We start from the raw sequence: 16,275 nt of genomic DNA on the forward strand, positions 1-16,275 counted from the left end.
AGTTCGGAGGACTTGTCGCTGGCTATGCCGGAGACCCGGGTTCTATTGCTCTCATGATAACAATGTATATTGGTTGACACTTGCCATTGATGTTCATGTTGTTGATTACTGGAATATTGCTGAGTGCGACTTTAAACAACAACCAAACCAAAACGGCTTCTAAACTAGGGGTGTTGAAACAATCTAGTGTCTCTAACAGACGCCGGCCTCCTGTTAGCACTGTGGATGTAGAGTGAGTTTTGTTTTCGCCGCACTCAGTAATATTCCAGCTATATGGTCTGTAAATAATTGAGTTTGGACCAGACAATTCATTGGTCAATAACATGAGCATCGATCTACGCATCTGGAATACGATGACATGTGTCATCCGAGTCAGCGAGTCTGACCACCCGATCCCGTTAGTGGCCTCTTACCACAAGCATTGGTTAGTGCATGAAGACCAATTAACTAACCCGGATCATGTGTGATTATAACCATTTTGTAGTTTAACACTTCCACACAGCATTTTGGTTGCATTTCCGTGGAATATATTCGCGTTGGCTCACTAGATCTTGAAACAATTTGCGTATCAGGAACATAAAATTGTATTGTAAGTCAGTTTAAATTATTAATGACTGCATGTATTGGTAGTTTATACAACTAGGTATTTGACGCAATGGTAAATAATAGAGCCAAGCTTATTAGAGGAAACACGTACATGAAAAAAGCGTTAAGTTTTTTGTTGTTGTTAGGGTATGACCTTTTCCTCATGACAAATCATCTGTACTGCTCATGATTTTTTAAAATTCAGAGTGACATTAAATCTGCAATTTCTATAACCCCCTTATATAGTACTTTTTAACGGGACTCCATTCAACAATGGTGACAATGAGCCCATGAATGTATTGTAATATTATCCTTATAATAATCAAGTCTGGACACGTGGGTAGTACTGCAGTATATCAAAGAACGCCATTCTTCCATTCGTTGGTTTCACCAGGGAGACTATATATGTTGTAGAGTATCCCTGGTTTCACATTATTTTTCGACTCGCTGTGCGTGTAAACACACTCTAAAAAAATCAAAAATCAAAACAGATATATGGTTTATGTCGAATTTAACTGATCTTAATTCATTTATGAATGGAAAGGACCGGGGTTAGTTAAATAAATAGCTTTACGTTTGTTAACAAGCATATCTTGTATAAACGCATCTCACCACCACCCGTCCACCGTCCTTCCTGCACATCCCCTTCTCACAACTAAAAAAAACACATCTCTGATGCAGTTGCCACCAAATAGAACATCAATTATTGAAAAGCATAGGCAAATGGATGTATGTACTCAACTATGAAAAGTTGTCACACGTAATTAATCTTCGTAGAGCTTTTATTTAGAGTGTGTTTACACTATCGGCGACCAAACCGGAAGTTGACCAGTAGATGTTTTTACACGTTCTACGCATGCGCACAGCGAGTCGAAAATTAATATGAAACCAACGAATACAGACGACAGTAAAATGAGTAATGATCCAGTGGCTTTGCTCAAATCGGGAAGTCTCGATAACATACCCGACAGTACAGGGTCGCTAGTTTCTTGTGAGGAAAACTGAAATTGTTCTTATTATTTACATAATCTTGGTATTATGATTAAAATCATTTCCATGAAGACTGTGCAAGTCTAAATGTAGATCCAAGCCCCCTTCGAACACTTCCTCACACTTGTGATTGTTCATACGTTGGCGAGTATAAACAAAGGGAAGTAACTCTGATCATCTTGGTACCTATTGCAAAACATTTCAGCAGTCGCGGTTAATCGCGAGTATTTACATGTTTTGCTGCGTCAGGATATTTCACTGGATTGCACGAATACAGCGGAACAGTTTTTATATCAGGGTAAGCAGTAAGTGCATGCTGTCAGACGAAATACATCCGAAATAAGGTTTGATAAAACAGTTTTTGTATGAAAATCATTAATCAACAGTGCATGATCTGACAAGGGACGACATTCTTGTCGGCTTCCTGACAACGAGTTGAATAACAAATCCCGTTATTTGACCATAAGAGGTGTTGAGCGCAGAAACTGGCAATGGATAATATAAGTAAGTTTCATTCAGATATCATTGATATTTGCAGTTGTGATCTTCTCAGCGGTGGGATCTATGCAAACCAATATTAATTCATTTCCTTGTTCTATTGTCTTCTTATCGTTATGTGCTTGTACTAGTTTCAGGTTGTTTTCAATTTTTAGATACAAGCCATTATATATATTGTCTGGATGATCAATGTGGTCCTGCATATTCTTACATGCGACATTTTTACAAGCAAAGATTAATTAAATTGATTATGTTATTTTGTAATGATGCCTTTTATGTTAATAATATATATGTATGTATATTAATATTTACCTTACCTCTCACATAAATGTCGTTTTCTGATTGGCTCAGCCAATCAATGTACCCCGCTTACAAGCGAGTAACATTTTCTATGTTACCTGCTGGAAATGCTGAACTGTGGCTGGGGGTGGGTATTGCAGGGAATTTTCATATTGCGATATATTGCGATATGTATTGCTTCAAACAGTTCAAAATTAACATTGAAGTGTTCGGTAAGATAAATACGTGGGTCCGGGGTCCATGGGTTGATGTATCCTCGGGCTCAGAGAACATTAGCAAACGTAGAGGGTACATCAAGCCATGTCCCCCTCGTGAATAGTGAACAACTTATAATAGGTACCGGTATGTATATATATACACTGATTGTGTCATCTACCCCATTGGCATGAAATGTTTCTAAAAGATATCAGTCATAGGATCGTCTGGTCCAGACACACCCTGATTTTGTTTGCTCTCCATGTCAGGCGAGTTGCATCAGAAAGAAAAATGCCATGTGATTCAACATTATCTACTGCCGAAATGGCAGACCTGCAGTTAGTCAATCACCCAACAGACTTCCATGTTATTTGAAACTTTTTTAGTTTCAGCGGAAGGCTATATTGCCGACACAATGTCGCGAGAACGTGACAAACTTTCTACCCAGAATCCTCTTCTGACCAAGTGGAAGCTGGATGTCCCTACAGGTTCAATATTATTTTGCATACTTGTAACACCACCAATGTTTGCAGCAACATATATTCTCACTTCTCGCATGTAATTGAATGGTGCTAAAGGTCCTGGCCATTTAGGATTCATAAGGCATGAAAAATGCTTTAACTTAAAAACTTATCTATAGAATTTAACTATACACTGTGTGATCTTGAGGGGACGGCATAAATCATTTGAAACCTAAGGTGGTCTTTCTATAAGTTCAAGATCTTAGTTATCACGGAATATAACAAAACATTGTACAATGTGGAATATGTGTACTTTTTGGCCCATATGATCTGCATTATTAAAAAATTTAGCAAATCTTTAAAAAAATGTTTTAAAAGTTATGAGGTATTGTTATATGACAGTGTAATATATGGTTATGCTATGTTGTACTTATATTACATTGTGTCTGTTAAAATTCATTAGAAGGTCATCAAATTGTGTATTAACAACGACTGGTTGTCAGGAATGTTACTATCTAATGTAAGCAGTGGTGTGGAAGTTATTATATTCAGAGGCTTTAGGTCTCAAGTTAATCAGGAATCTTCTAGAATGCAATAGATTAATCTGGCATAGAATGGAAAATCTAAAAGGTATTTAGATTATGTGAATGGCCAAGTGCATGCCTCTATCATCTCTCATTACATTCATTATAGTATTACTAGTGTGAGGATCTCTCCTCACCCTGGGTATTCAGACTTGCACTATTTTGGAAGCTTAACCACTGTTTCTGCTAGGCAAACATTATTGTAACTGTTGAGAAGTAAGTATTTTTTGTGTGGCTGGATCTGTAGAAGAGAATTGTGGAGTTATCTCCCTTGGTCGGTAAGAAATGTGGTTTGATTAGTGGAGTTATCTCCCTATGCCAGTAAGGAATGGTGAAGCCACGAGGCATGTGTTTTGATGCCTGTCTTTGAACCGTATATTCTGATACCCAAGAGATGAATGGAGCCTATCGAACCACATACATTCTTAACTGTATTCCTTATTTTCATGAAAACACAGGCCTCGTGGCTTCACCATTCCTTACCAGCCAAGGGAGATGACTCCACTATTCTCTTCTACAGTCACCCTCACATCTTTCTCACCTGCAGTTAGTTGTCCACAACATTCCTATTACAGCATGTGTTGTAATCATAGATTGTTTGTTCAAGGTTTAAAAGGAGGACTTGGCGGGTCAAGTCTACTCTCGACATCCAAAACTGCTGATGCAGGTCGTAAGCGGAAAGGAAATGATTCCTCTGATGTTGATAAAAAGAAGACAAAAGACACATCGTTTGCTACCCAGAGTTCTCTTCTCAGCACAGAGCTGACCCAGAAATTAACACTATCGTCCAGCTTGACTGGCAGCAGTTTACTGTCCGGCAGTAGCCTACTGTCTGGTGGACTGTTAACAAGTTCTTTAACAAAAACACTGTTTGTTAAATCTACAAGAACTAAAGATGACCATAATGAAAAATCGAGCGAAAGCTCGTTGGAAAAAAACCCAAAGAAAGTGAAATCTACAAGGGCTGATGGACCTTCAAAGAGACAGTCAATTGAGGTCAAGGACAAAGGAAGGAAGGTGTCCAAGTTGTCCAAGGCCGCCAAACTGCCCAAAGAGAAGTCCAAGGAACCAGGATTCAACTACAAGGCGTACGAGACCAGCTACCCAGATTACAACTTTGCTGGGATGTATGCTGGGGAGAGTTTTGAAGTGCCGAGCTTCATGCCGCCAGACAAGGATGTTAGAGTCAGCAAACACCTTGTGGCAGCGCCACTCTGTGATGTGAACGGCTTGAAGGTGAGTGATTGGTTAGCATCATTAGATTAGCCCATTGATGTAGAAAGTATGACATATAGCTGTTATAACATTGATACAGGGTTAGGAATTTATCAGGCATACAGGTTTTAGTAGTCCAACTAGGTTATATTTGAACAATTGCTTTCAACAATTGTATTTTTATGCAATGATACATTGTACTTGTCCTGAAGGACATAATTATATTGAGAATGGGATGCACCAAGAATTTCGCTGCCTATGACTAAAGCTACTGTTCCAGAGCCTACAGCCTTTAAAATTTCTTTCCGTCAAGAACAGTTAATGATCAATTACAGTTCAAGTTGTGTGATGAACATTATCATCAGCCTGCTTATGATAACTCAATTGTACGACACCCGACTGTTTTGAATATTTTTTTAGTCCATGTTCAAAAAGGCATGCTAAGTAATGAAACACAAATGACATCTAACCTTGCCGAAGCTGTTTATATTTATCATGTATAACCTGCTCTCTTTCATGTATGTCAGTATGTTTGATGGTAATTATAATAACAATAGTTATCTTTCTTACATATTCTTTCCAGCATGCATTTATCAATGCTGTAAGTTCATCCCTTATCTGCGCACCGAACTTCAAGGATTCCAAGGACAAGGCCAGAATTGACCTCATTGCCATGTCAGAGAAGGTCACGACCTATGACCCAGAGTTTCTTCTGAAGGTAAGCTTAAGGTGTTAAAAGTTGGACAAATTTAACATCTGTTAACTAAAAACAACTATGATCACAATGATGCACCCACAATGTTGGCCTTCTCAGTTCAGCCAATTATTAGTAAATTTAACTTATTTATAAATGCTTTTTGTTAATTTTTGGTCAGGTTGCCTTACACACAAGAAAAGGTTTGAACATCCGAACTACAGCCAACTTTTTGCTGGCACTGGCTGCAAATGTAAAGTTGTGTCGCCCATACATGAGAAAATATTTCTCTGCTGCCATCAACCTGCCCTCCGACTGGATTGAAGTGGCAGAAATCTACCAGGTGAGGATGATTTTCTGTTCATCTGTCTGTTATGAAAGGTACAAGATTACAGGTTCAAGAGGTTTTTGCTTTCATCTGTGGTTAACTTGATGTAGGAAAACTGATATCAATGTATAACAGTTAAATCCTAAACTGTTGAAACATGTCCAAATTTATGAGAAGAGACTATGGTATATAGTGTATTATATATATCACGCTTCCGTACAAAATATACAATGACCTCAGGAACAATTATTACAGGCAGCAATCTGTTCTCTTTTTATTTTCAAATGGTAATTTGTCATGTTTGATAATTTTTGACTGCAGAAGTTATTTTATATATCTAACTGTTCTGTCATTAACTTCAGGCATTCCATGATGATGGCCTGACATTCGGGGCACTCCCTGCAGCCTTGAGACGAGTTATGGTGGCAAAGTTTCCAGATTTTGACAAATACCAGCTTGGTAGGTTATAGTTTATGTCACCATCAGTCATCCATGCTCGCTGTCATTTCTATGTGGACATATAACTTACCAAACCACCCATACTTCCACTCCCCACCCACCATCACTTCAGCCAAATTTCCAAAACCAAATTCTTTCAAAAATTAAATATGCAACCCTAACAATCCCCTCAGGTTGTTCTGTCAAAATCACCCCTCTTTCAGTCTAATACGAACCCATGAAGATCCAGGTTAGAATTGATCTTCAGTAACCCATGCTTGTCGTAAAAGGCGACTAATGGGTCGGGTGGTCAGGCTTGCTGACTTGGTTGACACATGTCATCGTATCCCAGTTGCGTACATCGATGCTCATGCTGTTGATCACTGGATTGTCTCGTCCAGACTTGATTCCTTTCAGACCGCCGTCATATAGCTGGAATACTGCTGACTGATTAAACTCACTGACTCAATCTAACACTAAATGGCTTCATCGTGGGGCTTCTGCAGCAAGCTTCCCTTGTTGTTTGAGGGAACTACATCTACTAGTGACCGCCGTGGTGTAGTGGTTAGAGCGTCCAGCCGGGAGAGCGGAAGGTCGTGGGTTCGATCCCTGACCGCGTCATACCAAAAGACGTTAAAATATGGTACTTATTGATCCCTGCCTTGCGCTCGGCATTAATGGGTACATCAAGGACTGGTCGGCTCGGAGTCAGTATAATGTGTCTGGGTGGGGTATTCATGCTTCACTGTGGCATGGTATCTCAATGGGCTAGCACTATAAAACCAGCTTCTAGTCTGGGCTAGTACAAGCAGCCGCACTTACACATACACACGCATCCACGTCATCATATGAGCGAAATATTCTCAAGCATGACGTTAAACCCAAATTCACCTCACCTCACATCTACTAGTTGGTGTTGTACATATCTAATGCCCCAGTCTTGCTCCTGACTGTGTCTTTTGAGGCTGTGCCAAAGGAGCATGTATATTGCTTAGTGTAGGCTGAAACAACAACGAAAGGCACAACCATATCAAATTTATTATGTTGATGATGACTTGGAAATTCAACATGTGCTTCCTGACAATACGTATTTTGCACTCATGTTTAAATGTCTGTCTTTTGTGGATTAAATGGCATTTTAGAAGTTGGGAAGTACAATAATGGCACATTTATATACTGAAGGAACCAAATAAGGAAACACCACTTCATGGCAGTGTTCTTTTATTTATTCTCAGATTTCCTCCCACAGCACTATGCAAAGCTGGTGATGAAAACTTTAAAGTATTAAAGGAACGCTTGAATTTTCCTGTGTTCCTTTATTTGTTTCTCTCAGTATAGATAACAACTTTAGTTTCCATATTGTGAGTGCAACATTTCTGTGCAGATTCTTGTTCTTCTGTCTTGCAGGAATGGTACAAGATTCTGTACCGAAACATTTTCCATAAGTGTTATCCATAAGTGTGTACTGTAATTTAAGAATTCATAAAATGCTGACTTAGAATTGAGTTTTCTCAGTTTCCTCAAACTATCACTGTGATGATTTTGCAGCGAAATACAACAAAGATTCATCCAAGAAGAAGAAGAAGAAGGGAGGAGACCAAGGTTTCCGGGGCAGAGGAAGGGGAAGAGGCAGAGGAAGAGGAAGGGGTGGTGTGATGGGAGTGGGGATGGTGGGTCAGAAGAGCACCTTGTTTGACAGTGACAGCGATGAAGGTGACAGTGAGGATGAAAGCAAGAAGCCACGGAGACAAGTGAGTTGATTGGATGAACATATGATGTAACTATGGTTACTCATAAAATATACTCATTAATCCAAGCAATTCTACAATGAAATTGTCTTGGGCAGACAGTTTCCTAGAGAATCAGCTTCATGTAGAGATTGGAGTTCATGGCCTTGCATAGTGTATGGGTTGTTTCCATTGCCCTACAATGCTACAATACATCATGCAGTGTTGGACCCATGAAGATCTGGGTTAGAATTGATCTTCAGTAACAAATGCTTGTCGTAAGAGGCGACTAACATGATCGGGAAGTAAGGCTCTCCGACTTGGTTGACACATGTCATTCTATCCCAGTTGTGTAGATTGATGCTCATGCTGTTGATCACTGGATTGTCTGGTCCAGACTTGATTATTTACAGACCGCCGCCATATAGCTGGAATATTGCTGGGTGCTTAGTAAAACTAAACTCACTCACTCATGCAATGTTGCTTCCATTGGCAAGGCCAATAGAGAATGTGAGACTAATTTACACTCAGGACTGCATTTGTATGTAACCTACCTAATATTGATGATTTTAAGGTGGGGTCACCCATTTTGATTTGGGGAGGTAGTGGGGTCAGCAGTTTTGTTCACATGTACTAGAGGGATCCCCAATTTTGTACATGTAATTTTATATTAAGATGCTATGCTTAAAAATTATTGGAAGGTTGGGGGGTGGGTGTCATTGATTTTGTACATGACATGCTTGGGGGAAGGGTTTCACTTACTTTCTACATAAATTTTAGCGGTTTGTCATTCACATTGTACATGCTTCTCCATAAAAATCATCATTTTCTGAGATATATTTTGTACTTGATGATCAGGTTAGTGGAAGAAGAGTGAAACAAACCAGTGGCTGTTGTTTTATTTCAGCTGAGTGATGTGAATTACGATGAGGACAGCGACACTGAGGAAGCCTTGGAACAGAAGACGTTTTCCCTGAAACAGCTGATCAGAAAGTTGCACATAAAGGAGCCCGTAGAGCATGTCATGTGTCTCATCGGCAAGAAGTGAGTGTTGATAGCAGGGACATTAGGTGTTGGTGTGTGGGGTATTGTAAGTATTGATAGTGGGGGAATTGTGAGTATTGATAGTGGGGGGTATTGTAAGTATTGATATTGGGGGTATTGTAAGTATTGATAGTGTGGGTATAGTATTGAAATTAGGGGTATTGTAAGTATTGATAGAGGGGTATTGTAAGTATTGATAGTGGGGGCATTGTAAGTATTGATAGTGGGGTATTGTAAGTATTGATAGTGGAGGGTATTGTAAGTATTAATAGTGGGGGCATTGTAAGTATTGATAGTGGGGGGTATTGTAAGTATTAATAGTGGGGTAATGTAAGTATTGATAGTGGGCGTATTGTAAGTATTGATAGTGGGGGCATTGTAAGTATTGACAGTGGGAGTATTGTAAGTATTGATAGTGGGGGTAGTGTAAGTATTGATAGTGGGAGTATTGTAAGTATTGATAGTGGGGTATTGTAATTATTGATAGTGGGGTAGTGTAAGTATTGGTAGCAAAATATTTTTGACATTGATTGTGGGGTACTGTAAGTATATTTTTAGCATTGATAGTGGAATATTTGCAGTATTGACAGCAGGATACTATAAGTGTAGATAGTGGGGATTTTGTAAGTGTTAGTATAGTAAGTGTTGATAACAGGGTACTGTAAGTGGTAATACGTGTTGTACGTGTTGAGAGCAGGTTACTGTAAGGGTTGATGACAGTGTAAACATGCTGTTTGTCTACAGTGGCTGGTCAGGCTTAGTGACTTGACTGATTGTTTGTCATCCCGACAGATTGTCAAACCCAAGGGAAAGTAAGATCCCTAAGGGAAACTATTGTGTAAATCTTTTCGCAGAGGTCCCAGTTTTTTTGCAATATGTAACCATTTAGGCTAAGAATATATCTTCTGTGTCTAGGTACCCATCCACACTGGAAGAGTTTTATGCAAGTCGTCTACCTGGGACTTGGGAGGAGGAGAGATCTGGCAAGAGGATGAAGCTCCCTGTGCCCGAGACCTGGGAAACACAGGTGTCCATGAAGGGCAACAAGGCAGCTGTCTGGGAGGACCTGATTGGTTGGTTTATACTTGATTGACAGTATCAGAAAAGTGGTGTATATAGGACTGTTTAAAAGAGTCACTTAATTGAATCTCAAGTCATCTTCCGATAAATACTTTATAACATTGTATAACCTGTTTGAACTGTATTAAATGTAACTTTTCTAATGCATTATGTGTCCAATCTGTGTACATGCGATTGTGCATGTGTGTGTCTGTGTGTGTAAATTGCTTATGGCTGACTGACTGAGTTTGGTTTTACGCCGCTTTTAGCAATATTCCAGCAACATCACGGCTGGGGACACCAGAAATGGGCTTCACACTTTGTACCCATGTGGGGATTCGAACCCGGGTCTTCGGCGTGACGAGCCAACGCTTTAACCATTAGGCCACCCCACCACCCCTTATGGCTGACAAATACTTGTCAATGTTTATTCTGTATAAACTGTTGAAGGGATTTTTATTTTGATATGGTTTTGATAGTTTGAGAATTTAATTATTTACTATGTTTTTCATTTTCCCTAGATCACAAGAAGCTGCCATTCATGGCTATGTTACGGAACTTGAGGAACCTGATCAAAGCAGGCATCTCGCCTAAACACCACAACAGCATCCTGTTTAGGCTGACCAATGAGGTGAGGGTCACACAGACACATGTTTTACCGTCTAAGTGGTTTGGTGGGTTCTCTTAAAGTTCAGACCCGTGAAGATCCGGGTTAGAAATGATCTTCAGTAACCCATGCTTGTCGTAAAAGGCAACTAACGGAATCTGGTGGTCAGGCTCACTGACGTAGTTGACACATGTCATCGTATCCCAATTGCGTAGATTGATGCTCATGCTGTTGATCACTGGATTGTCTGGTCAAGATTTGATTATTTACAGACTGCCGCCATAAAGTTGGAATATTGTTGAGAGCGGCGTAAAACTAGACTCGTTCACTCACTTGAAGTTACTTTTTCAGATTCTGTTTACAAGGGTGTGTTTTCTTTGAATTCTTTTTTGATCATAGTTGATAATGATTCTATTTAAGCATATATATGCTTTAAGTGTGAAGGCAAGGAGATCTTGTCAGACCCTAATGGCACAGATTGAGGACTTCTAGGGTTCCCTAGGTTCACATTCTAAGGCAGAAAACCTCAAAAACCACAGGCACCAATTTGGAATACTGATTATAAAGACCCAAACCGTGCATTATGTTCTTTGTTCACAGTAACTCTCTGCGTCTTTACCTGTTTATAACTAAATATAAGAAGTGTAAACGTAGTCATAGTCACATCATGAAACAAAGTTTGATTTATAATTTTAGTATCATCACTAACAACCTGTGTATGTTTTAGGGCTCTCACGAGTACTTGGGTACTCGGGGCCGAGTCGGGTAAAGCAGGACTCGAGTCCAATTGAATGGACTCGAGGACTCGCAGGGGAGATACCTCTAAACATCTCATGCAATCAAGATGGATGATCGTGAGAAAAAATCCAATGTCTGGGTGCATTTTTATCTTGATTTAGTGGCCAAAATACAAAATGCCGTCTTTGTGGCGTTTCCCTTAGTTACGCAAGCATTTGTCCTGTAAGCACCCACAATAAGCACTGTAGACAGAAAACCAGCTCAACAAGCAACGCTTGGGCAGTTTGGTAAGTTTGATAGCAAAAGTCGCAAGCCTGTTGACAGGAAATGGTATGAAGGTATTTCGCAAAAAGCAATGCTTATGCGCGTTAAGGATATCGACCATTAAGTCTTGTTAAAGGGGAGGGTTTCGGGCTTTCTGTGAACCATTGAACCCAAATTACCAGGTCCCATGTACTGCGACAATTCACAACTACCTCATAAAGTCATTATGAAGTTTGCAAGGAGAACAAAATATCAGTACCCAAAACAGTACCCGCGCCGTTGCCCTAACTACGGACGCGTGGACAAGCGTAGCCACTCGCGGCTGTATCACTGTCACTGCCCACTATACCTATGTTTGAACAACTTGTTTTCTACATAGATATTTAGTCGTTCTTATCCAGCGTATTTCAGTGTTACATATTCAACAATCAACACATACATACGCATTCAAAATAACATTCACACTTGGAGACCTATATCCTTAATAGTGAAAGTTTTAATCACAATGAATACCATTGACGTGATCTCCGTTCAGCAGAGTTTCGGAAGAAGAAATACAATGTAGTGTTACTCAATAAATGGTTAGTCTTTAGTTTGAAACCAAAACGTTTTCACTATAAGAAGTCTCAAATAAACATCAATCCTGTTTTACATATTCTTTAAGTTCCATAGTCGATCCATCTTTACAAGATACTAGTTTCTAATGCAGCACCAATCAATGAATGCTTTATCTATGTATCTTCCAGCTTTGGAGCGTGTTTTGCCGCATTTTAACCTTGATTAAGGTTAATTGATTATGTGACTTATCGTCTAGGTGAATGTTTAAAAGTTGCTAATATGTCATAACTGCAACGACATATTAATATTAGATAATCTTGAAAGCGCAGTCAAACTTAAAACCAAAAGAATAGAGAAGTACATTGATTGGTTTCTTTTCCCGGACACATCCAATCATATTACAGCATTTACGAAGTAATAAGGTATCACCGGCCCAGCTCATGAATATTAATCACATAATTGATCGCGTAGAACTGGGTCACAGTGACACTTACGTTGCCTTCACATTCTGTTTGCAATAATAAAAAAGGTAATAGATACTTCCATTGACATTGAATATCAATTGCTTTATTCAGGAACGTTTGGATTCACATATACATGTTGCATTATTCGTAGATTGGAAGTTGGAACAGCTACGTGTATGCTTGAATGTTGGTTTCAGATAAGCATCCAAATTGTCGGGTACTCGGGTCCGAGTCGGGTCTGACACCTCGAGTACTCGAGTCCCAAATTTTGGACTCGTGAGAGCCCTAGTATGTTTTCATGTAGATTCACTGCAGCTTTGAATACACAATGCCATTTAGAAAGTGGTCAAATGTAACATATGTTATATTTGGGATTACACTTTCTTAGTAAAGTACAGATTCTAGTACTTTTTGGGGTTGAGTCCTATCTGGGATTCGAACCCACACCCTCAGAGTCAGGCACCTAATTGCCAGCACAAAAAGTCAGCCGTCTAACCTGCTCAGCCATCGCTGAGTTACTGCCGCTTGTTGACAGTATAAGAATCTGCGTAGAAATGAAATAGATGTTTTTATCCATAAAATTGCATGTTTTTTTATTAACTCGCAACTTTGAAAAAGCCAGTCTGCATTTTCACCTTTATAGCAAAACATTTTGTGTGCTCACTGTTACTTTAACAGCACAACTAAATCTATTTCTTTAGTTCTCGTATGTAATTGACCAGATAAGATTGTGTACAATACATTCTCACCATTGCTGCGTTACAGCGTCAAGTCATCAACAGCAAACAGTTCCCGTTCCGATTCTTCTCAGCATACGAAGTGCTCACACAGTTGGAGAATGACTATGAGAAAAACCGTAAGTCTTTCATCAGCCCTCCAAACAGTGTCTCTAACACATGCTGATCTTGTGCTATTACAAACAAATATTTCCTCCAAGTGTAATTTTACAATCAGCCAGTTCACCCAGGCAGTCACAGTCTTCAAGGTTTTTAATGGAGAGTATTTGCTGTAGCCATTGCAAGTACTGCTATGCACAATCCATGGAATAGATTCTGTACTGGCAAATATTTATCTAGACTTGCTCAGAGGTTGACATTTGGCCACAAGCCTGGAGCAGTAAACTTGGCAAATTGAATTAAATATTTCCCAGTTCCTCTGAATTTATGAAAATGCGAACATTAAGATAATCTAATTTAGAACAGTATTACATGTTTTTCCCAACTTGCCAGCCAAAGCTAAAGGCACTCAGTTTTGAATCCTAGATAATTGCAGACTAGTCACTGCCATGTATGACAGAAACCAGTGGTTGTGGGTTTGAAGCCTGGTTTGATACAGTCAAGTTTCCTAAGTTGTCAGGGTCAGTAGGATAGCCTTGCGGTTAGAGCGGTCGCTCGTCACGCCCAGGACCCGTGTTCGATTCCCCTCATGGGCACAATGTGTCCCCTGCCGTGATATTGCTGGAATATTGCTAAAAGCGGCCTAAGACTAAACTAACTCACGCACTCACTCTAAGTTGTCAGCACCAGTGCTGGTGGTCATGGGCTTCACCGTAGTGATAAACCTATAAGACCTGATCAGTCCTTCCTCTTCCTTCTTAAGCTGACGGCTGTGATGTAAGTGGATAACTGTTTAAAGCGGTGTTAACCCCAGCCCACACATGCCTGCAGTGCTGATGTGCTCAGATAATGTTGATGATGCTGATGTTCCACATATTGATCTGACACTCCCACCAACCACTTTACCAGACTGGCCAGACATGTTATTATTTTATTTTTATTTTTTTCAGAAAAAGACATTATTCACGATGCTGAGAACAATGCTATGGCATCAGGGGTAACTCGCGGAGGTATCCGAGGCCGTGGTCGAGGTCGTGGAAGCAGAGGTCGTGGGGCCGCAGGAAAGGACAAATGGTGGATGAACAGGAAGGATAAAAAAAAAGCAGCAAGGCACAAGGTCAGTGCCAAGGAAACCAATATTGTTTAGGCGTCAGTCATTTAACATAAGGATGCGAGAATCTGAGGGAATTGGGAGGTTCACCCAAAAATATATTAGACTCAAAGGGAAGGTCATGAAAACGTTATACAGAGATGTGAGGACGGTAATCTGAAAATATGACTAGCATTAGGTTTTTTAGTGCCTTTGTGAATGAAATTTCTCACTACACTCACTGAAAGGAGTAAATAGATTACAGCTCAAATAATGATGTATTCATACATTGTATTAGATATGTCAATAGTAAGGTCAGAATATCATACATGAGAACTTAACACTATACACATCAGGAAGCATTTCCAGCATCCAACAAAACGCCCAAATTCAAACAAAACAATGGCGTGATATCTTAAGTACATATTCAGTGTACCAAAATGTTATTTTATAAACAGTAATTATTGTATTTTCTGTATCACCCTACTATATGCAAGTATCAGTACATGACCACTTGATAGAGTGCTAATATCTGAACATGCATGATGCACCAAATGTGTTGACTCTTAACTGCCCTGCCCTGCCCTGCCCTACCCTACCCTACCCTACCCTACCCTACCCTACCCTACCCTACCCTACCCTACCCTACCCTACCCTACCCTACCCTAACCTACCCTACCCTACCCTACCCTACTACCCTACCCCCTGACCCCGACCTGTGTATAATATTGTTGTATTGCATGGATATAAATTTAACACATGAAACGGTAAATAACAGACAATAAGTAAATACATGGTAAATAACAGACAATAATGCCTGCAAACGTTATGTAATGGCTGCCATGGTATTTGCAGTGAGGTTGCATATGACAAGAACCTGATAGTGCGGTACCGCAAGGCCCTGGACACATCGGTCAAGATCGCCACGGTCTACAATGTTCAACCAATCAGAGGGCGGACAATCATCTTCTGCGACATTGGCAGTGAGATGAAAATACCATGCACTGCAGCGAAGGGACTTGGCAAACCGAGAATGGTAAACACTAGTAACACAACGGGAGCAACTCTTTTGCCAGTTTCTAGCATTTCTTTTATTTTTAAAGTTCTATTTTATCATTATCTAACAATGTCCACATTTTCTGTATGCTGTTTATAACATCTGTGTCACGGTAAGTCCAACACTGAGATGGGTTGCAGATGGATGAGGTCGCTGTTCTGCTGGGTCTGATGTGTAAGCACTCCTGTGAGGAGTGTATGTTGGTGGCCTACAACGACACCCACTATGCAACCATCGACATCGCTAAGGGCACCATCCTGGACAACATGGCCACTGTACTTAATTCTCCCATATCTGAGGTGGGTGCTGCTTTCTGTTCTTACAATAAGACTGGAATCAACATCACTTAGCTTGTGAAGTATATGCAGATGAACATTGCTCTGGACACTTTTCTCAAATATTGTCACAATAAATCAATTTCTTGATACATAGTAAGTTGCCATACCTTCATATATTCTACAAATGCATAGAAATATTAAGAATAAAAATAATCTTCTGTTATGAAATATGTTTAAGATTATTTGAGTATTATTCTCAGGTGAG

At 39.8% G+C, this 16,275-nt stretch overlaps 1 protein-coding gene across 1 annotated transcript in view; it reads left to right on the forward strand.

Moving 5' to 3' along the window:
* Positions 1–1,893: 1,893 nt before the first annotated feature.
* LOC124268522 (telomerase protein component 1-like) overlaps positions 1,894–16,275 on the forward strand; it is a 51,448-nt gene continuing 37,066 nt past the window's right edge. The window contains 14 exon segments of the mRNA XM_046703508.1: positions 1,894–2,079; positions 2,955–3,056; positions 4,221–4,849; positions 5,412–5,546; positions 5,704–5,865; positions 6,213–6,309; positions 7,837–8,039; positions 8,923–9,059; positions 9,975–10,132; positions 10,640–10,749; positions 13,515–13,605; positions 14,536–14,695; positions 15,531–15,711; positions 15,873–16,031. Coding sequence (XP_046559464.1) covers positions 2,067–2,079; positions 2,955–3,056; positions 4,221–4,849; positions 5,412–5,546; positions 5,704–5,865; positions 6,213–6,309; positions 7,837–8,039; positions 8,923–9,059; positions 9,975–10,132; positions 10,640–10,749; positions 13,515–13,605; positions 14,536–14,695; positions 15,531–15,711; positions 15,873–16,031 — 2,337 coding nt within the window. The 5' untranslated portion in view covers positions 1,894–2,066.

The sequence above is a fragment of the Haliotis rubra genome, unplaced genomic scaffold, assembly GCF_003918875.1.
Source record: "Haliotis rubra isolate DU_JTF1 unplaced genomic scaffold, ASM391887v1 Scf1389, whole genome shotgun sequence".
NCBI classification, from domain to species: Eukaryota; Metazoa; Mollusca; class Gastropoda; order Lepetellida; family Haliotidae; genus Haliotis; species Haliotis rubra.